The 10484-nt window shown below is 39.6% G+C and overlaps 1 protein-coding gene across 1 annotated transcript; it reads left to right on the top strand.

The window, feature by feature from the left end:
* Positions 1–5793: 5793 nt before the first annotated feature.
* On the top strand, positions 5794–9262 carry CYP7A1 (cytochrome P450 family 7 subfamily A member 1). Its single transcript, XM_088469350.1, has 6 exons — positions 5794–5873; positions 6439–6679; positions 7193–7803; positions 7924–8054; positions 8232–8410; positions 8905–9262. The coding sequence occupies exons 1-6, from the start codon at positions 5794–5796 to the stop codon at positions 9199–9201; spliced, it is 1539 nt and encodes a 512-aa protein (XP_088325476.1). The 3' UTR covers positions 9202–9262.
* The last annotated feature ends 1222 nt before the right edge of the window (positions 9263–10484 follow it).

The following is a 10484-nucleotide window of genomic DNA, read 5'->3' as shown; positions in this document are numbered from 1 at the left end:
CCACATACCCTACTATCCTCAACTTCCCCTTTACACCTCTTTTCTGTCGCACCATGACTCACACTCACACCTCCTTCCCACTCTCCTACCCCTCTTCCCCTGCCCATCACATTTGATCCCTCTTCCTCTATCGCTCCCCACATCCTAATTATTCATTCCCATGCTCACTCACAGCCCCTCCAACCTCCTTCTCATCTCCCCTCAGCTCTTCCTTTTCCATGTGCTCTATAAAATTTCAGGTCAGTCTGCAGCAATCTTAACCCCATCTATGATAGACTTGGATAACTCCCTCTGACTCCACCTCACAAGCTGCCCTCTCCTATGTGGGCATTTCCTTATCCCACTCCACCAGGTCTGACAGCTGCCATGGTTGTGTTGTTAGTATCCTCTTATCCCCCACTACACTTTCTGAATCATTCTCCCCAAACACTCCCTTTCCTCCTCAAAGTCAATCCTGTTTACTTCCATGTAGTCACCATCTAGCAACTCCAGGTCCCATCTTACATTTCCTTGATAATTTATTTTCTTTGTTTATCCATTTTCTCTCCTCTGACCTCTCCTCCCTCATCATACAGTAGGTGACTTTAACATCCCAATTAATTAGTCCCCCAATCTTGCTTCCTCCAAACGTATCTCCCTCTCCTCCTGTTTTGACCTCTCACAATGGGCCTCTTCCCCCTCTAACATCAGTGGCCACTTTCTTGACTTGGGCTTCGCTTACATCTGTGTTGTCTTCAATGTTGACAACTACAGTATTACCTTCCCCAGGAAGCTTTCCAGAAATTCTAATGTGTTTAAAACGCAATAAGAGTGGCCAGGAAGGACCATCTCTCTGCCTTTTCACAGCCTTATAGTATGCAGTCACAGGGTGCCTGCTCCTGCTGTGTATTTGCCCCCCCCCCCCCCCCCCCCCCACAGGCTAAAACTTTCTTGCCAGCCTCTAGATCTCTGTATTAAATGTGAGATTTAATAATTTAATGATAAGGCTAGTTTGAGTGGAGGAGGCCAGTGTAATTAATAGGGGCATTATTGATTTAATGCCATACTTGCATCAGCATTCTACACAGTTTGAGCCCACTAAATACAAAAAACAACCCTGGTGCCTTCAAATGCATTGGGGAATGATGGGACCAAGTCGAATTTCAGACACTCATAACAAGAGAGAGGTGAAATTAAACAATAAGCAATTTATAAAATTAATAAAATGGTTCCAAGAATGCACATATTCCTTAAAATGTTTGTAGTATAATAATAAATGCAGCCAGGTATTCATATGCATATATTTTGAAGGTATATACATCAATGCTATAAGTGTCTATATTATATGGGGATGATTCACTTTTCGGGGATATGTGTGACTGCGCACATCGCCAAAAATGTAGACCACAGATGACCACTGATGTGAATGTGCACATTGCCAAGAATTACTGTAGTGGTAGACCACAGATGACCACAGATGTGAATGCGCACATTGCAGTGATTTGCTGTAGTGGAAGACCACAGATAACCACAAATGTGAATGTGCACATTGCTGAAAATTACTGTAGTGGACAACCACAGATGACCAGAGATCTGAATGCGCACATTGCCGAGAATTACTGTAGTGAAAGACCACAGATGTCCACAGATGTGAATGCATGCTTTGAAGAGAATTACTGTAGTGGTAGACCACAGATGACCACAGATGTGAATGTGCATATTGCAGAGAATTACTGTAGTGGAAGACCACAGATGTCCACAGATGTGAATGCACACATTGCCAAGAATTACTGTAGTGTAAGACCACAGATGACCACAGATGTGAATGCGCATATTGCAGCGAATTACTGTAGTGGAAGACCACAGATGACCACAGATGTGAATGCACACATTGCCAATAATTACTGTAGTGGAAGACCACAGATGACCACAGATGTGAATGCGCATATTGCAGAGAATTACTGTAGTGGAAGACCACAGATGTCCACAGATGTGAATGCACACATTGCCAATAATTACTGTAGTGGAAGACCACAGATGACCACAGATGTGAATGTGCATATTGCAGAGAATTGCTGTAGTGGAAGATCACAGATGTCCACAGATGTGAATGCACACATTACCAAGAATTACTGTAGTGGAAGACCACACATGACCACAGATGTGAATGCGCACATTGCAAGGAATTACTGTAGTGGAAGACCACAGATGTGAATGCGCACATTGCAGGGAATTACTGTAGTGGAAGACTACAGATGTGAATGCACACATTGCAGTGATTTGCTGTAGTGGAAGACCACAGATGACCACAGATGTGAATGCGCCCATTGCAGGGAATTACTGTAGTGGAAGACCACAGATGTGAATGCGCCCATTGCAGGGAATTACTGTAGTGGAAGACCACAGATGTGAATGCGCCCATTGCAGGGAATTACTGTAGTGGAAGACCACAGATGTGAATGCGCACATTGCAGGGAATTAGTGTAGTGGAAGACCACAGATGTGAATGCGCACATTGCAGAGAATTACTGTAGTGGAAGACCACAGATGTGAATGCGCACATTGCAGGGAATTACTGTAGTGGAAGACCACAGATGTGAATGTGCACATTGCAAAGAATTACTGTAGTGGAGGACCACAGATGTGAATGCACACATTGCAGGGATTTACTGTAGTGGAAGACCACAGATGACCACAGATGTGAATGCGCCCATTGCAGGGAATTACTGTAGTGGATTTTCCTGGGCAAACTTATTGGCTGCAAAAAAGAAAATCTGCGATGTTTGAGGCCGTGAGTTGCTGGGGAAGCAGCAACTCGTGGCCAACGTGATCCATTCATTTGCTTCTTTGTGGTAAATTCAGTTCCATGCAAGTTTGCAAAAGAAAACTCGCTTCACAAAACTCACATACATTGCGGCAATGCCTGCACCTGCGAAATGTGAGAATCTTGTAAAAATGTAGATTCACTGGACTCACGGTGAGGTCACGTGACTTTTCTACAATATGCGATTTGACAGACGTCCATGAAAAAGTGGGGAAATCATCCAGGACCCCATAAAAGTGTCAACCAAGATAGCAGGACATTATGATGTAAATGGCTATTAATGGCCATAAGGGGTAAATTTACTAAGATTCGAGATGGTCCCGATTTTCAAAGTGATTTATCTTGCTGGTACTCGCCAAAATTCGGGTGATTTAATCCCTTTTTTTTTACCAATTTTACCAACAGGCGATTTGAGGCTAAACGAGTTTGCCGATGGTGAAGTAGAATATCTCTCCCGAGTAACTCGTTTTGCAGGAGATTACTCACCTGAGATCACAGTGTTTTCTCTCCTCAAATCTCTCCTGAGCTAGCAGCCAGTACATATCAGTGAGATATGTGCTTGCTGCTTGTGAGTTTAGATTTGTAAAAAATAGATAAATTATTTTTAAAAAAATATGACGTGAGGTCCCCCCCAAAACACTAACCAGCCCCGGGCTTGCCAGCCTGCCCTGTTTCTTAATTTATAGGGAAAAAAAATGTGTAGGGTTCCTCTGTAAATTACGAACCAGCAACAGGCAGCAAGGACAGAGCTGGTTTTAAATATACGGAGAAAAAAATTGATGTGAGGTCCCCCGTATATTTAAAACCAGCCCTGGAACCTTTCTAATGGGGGGCTGATGCCACAGCCAGGGGTGCCCTTTCACCGGGCCTCCAAGCCGCAGCATCAGCCCTGACCATTAGTCAGCCCAGGCCAGGGACCCCTGGGGAGTTGGGGACCCCCCCAATAAAGGGGTCACCCTCTCCACTGTAAAGACAATGATGAATATTCTAATTTTTACACTACACCTAACAGTATCAACCCGCCACCCACCACCCAGGGGAGACGGGGATAGCCCCGGGCTTTTTTTTTACCTGTAAATTAAGAACCAGGACAGGCTGGCAAGCCTGAGGCTGGTTAATCTTTTGGGGGGGATCTCACGTCATTTTTTTAAACAAATGAACCCTATTTTAACCATTTACAGAAAGAAACATGCACAAATCACAATGATTTGTGTATGTTTCTGACCATCTCGCAGCTCAGGGGGATGAGAGTTTGAAAAGTGAATTTGACAGAGAGTTTGATCTCACCCGAGCTTGTCATCCCGATTTTTGGTAAATTTGAGAGATGTATGTTTTAGGTGAAAAGTACTTCCGATTTGGCCCGATGGTGATTTGATTCGAGATTGCTAATTCTCACCCGAGTTTTACGAGTGAGATGAGTGAAATCTCTCTCTAACTCACGTGACTTTACCTTTAGTAAATTTGCAAGCAAGAAAAAAAATCAATAAATCACCCGAGATGGTCATCTCGACCTATCTCGATTCTTAGTAAATTTACCCATAAGGATCGATAGTACTGGAGGTTCTTATAAGGTGTCAAATGGATGATTTTTGCAATATATATTAATGGTGGTAAAACGATAGGCAACAAGTGACTTTTTTTTAAGCAAATTAAAATTAAGCAATCTGTGCTGATTCAGCAAGGATTGCCATTCTGCTAGAACGCACGCACCGCAGTTGCTAATATCAGCGGTGATATGTAAATGTGTGCATTCGCATTGCGATCACAGCCTAACATAAGGACGCCCACTTTCCCTTACTCACATCTGTATACTTGGGCAATATAGCGGTACAATCGGTAACATCGGTCCCATACGCACAGTTAAGGCAGGTCAGACCTCACTCAGGATTTGCTTACTTCAGGTCACGCTATGAGACCTAAGGCTGCGTATGGTATTGCAGTAGATAATTTATGCACGCCCCTTCAACAGCGTCCAAACGCACTGGCTCACCTGCATTCGCCCGACCACCTCCCGTCACCACCTACAAATGGCACTTCCTCTCAAACACTGTGCTCTTGGTCTGCGTAGTCTCTGCAAACGCAGTTCCCATCACAATTGCTAGTTTGTGCATGCGCGCTGCGATGCATATGCATGCGCTATGCAAATTAATCGACCGATTGCGTGCATCTTTGCTACTGCAATCCTTGCTGAATCAGGCCCCTGTATCCCGACATTTTTACCTTTAAAATAAAGATTTTCCCTACCATTTCACCTGCTCTGGGGGTGTACCAAAACTTTGTTTTTCTGGAAAAATTAAATGCGAGTTTGGAATTGAATTGTAAATGCAACTTGCTGTGAAAACTGCTCGCCGGACCCAATTTGCTTCCAATTGAACTGAACCCTTTTTATGGATACAAACACAGACAAAAGTGAATTGAATCACCTTGTACTATATATATATATATATATATATATATATAAAATATATATTCATATGTATGTATGTACATATATATATATGTATATATATATATATATTTACATTAACACATATATTGGAAATGTACATTATATCTATGAATCTGTGAATTTGCTCTCGAGTAACCACTAAACTTGAACTATGGTCAGCAGCTTGTAAGCGTGCATGAGAGATTTGCACACACCCCAGAGACCTTCAAATTATCTACTATTACAACTCTTTGCTTACTTTGGAACAGCATCTCATACCTATGGTCTAAAGTCAAGGCCGTTTCTGCAATGGTCTAAGTTTTTTTTATTTAAATTGTACAAATACCTGGGAAGCCTACAGGCACACAAAGCAGTTGCCCATTGGCTGAGAGGTTAATTAATACCTTTTCACAGCTACTAGAGTTCAGTAATTAAACAGCCCCTTTTTTGGCTGTGTGTGTATATAAGTAGTAAACACTTTCTGCATCTCAGCATTGCTTTTGGCATCTAACTAAAGGTGTTCTCTACCTTCTTATCACCAACAAAGTTCACAGTTGAAAAGATGCTGACAATATCACTGATAATGGGGCTAGTTGTAGCCTTGTGCTGTTTCTTTTGGCTTGTTGTCGGCATTAGAAGACGGTAAGATAATAATTTTGTTTATTTGATATTTTGTGCTTATTTTTGTTATAATGTTATTCATGCTGATTACTTTTTCTTTATTAAATTGTATTTTGGTAAGTTTTTCTTTTCTACATGATATATTTTATAATGTATGTACCTGTGATTAGAGTTTAACTCTAACTTTAATTAACAGTTGTATATCATATTTAATGTATAATTTTACCAGATGCCTTGAAATGAAATAAAATCTCAGTTTTCATGTCTCAGAATGTGCCTTCTGCAAATAGACAAAATAATAGCAAGTGTATGTACAGTATCTCAGCAGATTTAGGATGAATGTAAATGATTTCATTTGGAAAAAAAAGATTCCAGCCAAATCCCAGTGCTAATATCTATCCTATGCTAATTTTTGAAATGTTTGATCTTTACTGTTGATTTGACCTGCTATGTAATGGTCAGTACAGAATGTTTTATCATAAATAATGTCAACTCAAGTGCTATGAGTATGTGATCATTCAGTATGGTGCAAATATGATACAATAAATTAATACTTCTGTATACATATTTGTTTATGTCATTGTAGGCAGCCCTCTGAGCCGCCTCTGGAAAATGGCTTCATTCCTCTTCTTGGATGTGCCATGCAGTTTGGTAGGAATCCTCTTGAGTTTCTCAAATCACGGCAGAAGAAATTTGGACACATTTTTACTATCAAAATTGCTGGTTTTTATGTCCATTTTGTCACTGATCCATTTGCCTTCAACTCAGTAATGCGTCATGGGCGACACTTCGATTGGGAAAGGTTCCACTATGCAACTGCAGCCAAGGTACAATATAACTTATTTCATTTATTTATTTATTTATTTATTATAATTTTTTTACTTATTTTTTTATTTTATTTATTTAACAGTTATTTCACAGTCTATAAATAGGTACTCCTATTGTATTAGTAATATGTTATCTTACTAGGTTACACAGTAAATGGCCTTGTAAAATAAAATTGATTGTAAATATCAGTCTTTAATTTGAGTTATGGAGATTAGAATAATTATCAGTTAAGTCTAAATTGTTACATTTACTAAATTAATTGTGATCTATGAATTATGAGTGATACGTGTAATTATTTTTTTTTTTGTATCAATATACAACTCTATGCTAAACATAAATGTAAAAGTTGACGCAGTAAATCTCTCCAATCTGGTTGTGATGACTTCAGCCCTTATTGATTCATCTTTTGGTTTATGATATAGTATTCTTGCAAGTGTGTGAGTACCTATGAAGAATGACTTTGATGCCTACAGTGTCATATATGTTATAAAATATTTTTTGTTCTTTGTCAGGCATTCGGACACAGCAGCATGCATCCTTCGGATGGCAAGACCACTGAGAACATTCAGGAAACATTCATGAAGACAATGCAGGGTGAGGCATTGGGGCCTCTAATTGCTGCTATGATGGAGAACCTTCAGAGCACCATGTTGCAGCCCATTGCTTCCAAAGCAAAGAGCAATGAATGGATCAATGATGGCCTCTATGCCTACTGCTACCGAGTAATGTTCGAGGCTGGCTACTTGACTATTTTTGGCAAAGAGCTGAACGCAAATAACGACATGAGTTTAGCTAGACAGGAAGCCCAGAGAGCAATGATCCTTAATGCCCTAGAAAACTTCAAGGAATTTGACAAGATTTTTCCTGCCCTTGTAGCAGGGCTACCAATTCATGTCTTCAAATCAGCCCACAGCGCCAGGGAGAGTCTTACCAAAGATATGCTGCATGAGAAACTCAGTAAAAGAATCAACCTCTCTGACATTGTCAGTCACAGGATGTTCATGAATGACACAGTTTCATCTCTAAATGACACAGAGAAAGCCAAGACCCACGTGGCACTGCTCTGGGCATCTCAAGCTAATACACTCCCAGCAACATTTTGGAGTGTTTACTACCTCATCAGGTACCACAAAAACACCAATCACCCTTTAAACTGGCATCTATCATTTTCTTACTGTATGTGCTGTAACTAATATTATAAAATTATAATAATGTTGAATTATTATTTTCCTTGTTTCAACAGATGCCCAAAGGCAATGAAAGCAGCTACTGAAGAAATCAAACAGAGTCTGGAAAAAGCTTCTCAGAAAGTGACCCTTAATGACAAGTACATTTTTCTGAATCGACATCAACTAGATGACATGCCAATCCTAGGTACGGTTTAGGACATGTCTTCTACACATTCTACAGCAAAAAGTCCCCACTTGTCATCCACTATTTATAATCCACTGGGGCTAGCAACAAGAATGGCAACACCATGTTGATTAACTTTTGCTATGTTGTTTTATTACATTACCTAAATTGTTTATGTTGTGTTTTTTTTACCTACAGATAGTATAATTAAAGAAGCTATGAGGCTGTCCAGTGCATCTCTCAATCTCAGGGTAGCCAAGGACAACTTTGTTCTAAATCTAGAAGAGTTAGGGTCCTTCAACATTCGGAAAGACGACATTGTAGCACTTTACCCACAGACGGTACATCTGGACCCTGAAATCTACGAAGACCCCTTGGTATGCAATAAAACTTTTTTCCCACAAGCTCTTACTGTATGTGTCCCAATTTCCCATTAAAATCACAGTGGATACCACTGGAAATCTATAGAGTGCAATGTATTTTATTAACAAGGCTCTGCAACTGTTTTATAGTATTGGGTGCTGAAATGGGAGTTTAAATAGCTTAAGCAAACTAGTTGTCATATGCAATATATGTATGTAATGTAGGTGTTTTGCAGAACTAAGTTTTATATACTATGTCTTGTACTTGGCAGCCTATCAATGTCAAGGTAATGCTTGCAGTTTTTAAGCTAGACAATCACACCAATGGGCGCAAGACCATCCCATCTTTATAGCATGAACTACCCATTTCTCTAAATAAAAACCTTGTTATATAAAGTTGGCATAAAGAGGAAGTACTGAAAATGAATTCATCCATGTATTAGATTCTATGTTCATGTGTCTATTTGTTATTCTATGTTCATGTGTCTAAAAATATTTCTATTTTTCAGACATTCAAGTATGATCGTTACCTTGAGAACGGAAAAGAAAAGACCAATTTTTACCTTAAAGGAAAGAAGTTAAAATATTACTACATGCCATTTGGGTCTGGAAAGACCAAGTGTCCTGGACGTCAGTTTGCAGTGCATGAGATCAAGCAGTTACTGACTTTGCTCATTTCTTACTTTGACATGGAACTTGTAGATAGAAATGCCAAGACTCCACCTCTAGACCAGTCCCGTGCAGGTCTAGGCATTTTGCAGCCAACTTATGATGTTGATTTTAGATACAGGTTAAAAGCCCTCTAAACCAAACTACCTGAGCTACATGATACACATGTTGGTGGTGCCCTGAGGTCACAGCACAGTATACTACACACTACATAACTTACTTTCTGCTCTAGATCTTTCCATTTCACTGAGAATATTTATTTCAGTCGGCAAAATTTATTAAGCAACGGGTTCTAAACCCCGGCGGTTTGGTGGCGGCTTGATAGTGGGTTTTAAACTTCAGCGGTTTAGTGGAGGTTTGACAGCGGTTTCTACTGTAAATGACACCAAAACCGCTGACTAGTAAGTTTAGCCCTATACTATTCTATTCTAAAATGTGTTTTGACGGCAGCTTTGTGGCGGTTTTGCAGTGCCAAACCGCCACTAAACCGCCGGAGTTTAGAACCTGCCACTTAGTAAATTTTGCACAGAGAATTGATTCTAGATGCAAGTCACTTTAGCACACTCATTGTATGGGTATGTAGTTACTATCCCGGCAGTTGGAATACCGGCACCAGATTATTAGGGTTAGAGAGAGGGTTAGGTTTAAGGTTAGGCACAAGGGAGAGGGTTAGGGTTAGGCTGCGGAGTGGGAGGGTTAGGTTGTGGGAAGGTTAGGGTGGGGCTGCAGAAAAGATGGGTTAGGGTAAATAGGAGGGTTAGGCTACTTCAGGTGTCAGGATTCTGATTGTTGGGATGCTTCTGTCAGTATTCTAGCCACTGGAGTCTTGACCCATTGTATGTGCTCATCATTATATCATAGTATATGTACTATTTTGGAGAATATAATACTCTGTATTCCCTGTAAAAGAGAATAGTTTGATCGATTATAGGAGAATGTGAAATTCATATGCACTTTAGTGTGGTCAAAATATGAAAACAGAGAAGTTTTATGCTGGGTCTGAGCAGAATTTCTGTATATTTTGTAACTATATGAAAATTATATATTGCAAGTCGGCAATATAGACAAGCGGACTATTCCTAATAACCATTTATAGTGTTTTAACTATAAATCACATTGTAAATATTAACAGCTGATTACTTATATGCAAATAAAAAAAATGTACCTGTATAAAAGCTATTTTTGGTGGACACAACTGAAGTGTATATGTATATTGTTATATCTGTTGTATATTATACTATGTTTAATATATTCAAATAAATATGAATACAGAATTATATAACATGTAAAAATAATATTAAAAATGTGTAAATAAAACATTATAAAACTGTTATTTACAATTTTTTTCCCATAATTGTGTCTCACGCTATAAACATTGTCGCCTTTGGAAATATAGGGCAAATATTGGTAAATAAACTGA

The sequence above is a fragment of the Taudactylus pleione genome, unplaced genomic scaffold (genome assembly GCF_031769625.1).
Source record: "Taudactylus pleione unplaced genomic scaffold, aTauple2 ptg000090l, whole genome shotgun sequence".
Classification (NCBI taxonomy): domain Eukaryota; kingdom Metazoa; phylum Chordata; class Amphibia; order Anura; family Myobatrachidae; genus Taudactylus; species Taudactylus pleione.
This window is presented reverse-complemented; position numbering and strand designations above follow the sequence as displayed.

Bases quoted from the DNA above. Each gene is read 5' to 3' on its own strand.
- CYP7A1 (XM_088469350.1), top strand. From the start codon at position 5,794: ATGCTGACAATATCACTGATAATGGGGCTAGTTGTAGCCTTGTGCTGT. The intron at 7,804-7,923 runs GTACCACAAAAA...TTGTTTCAACAG, and splicing joins AGTGTTTACTACCTCATCAG to ATGCCCAAAGGCAATGAAAG. The intron at 8,055-8,231 runs GTACGGTTTAGG...TTTTACCTACAG, and splicing joins AGATGACATGCCAATCCTAG to ATAGTATAATTAAAGAAGCT.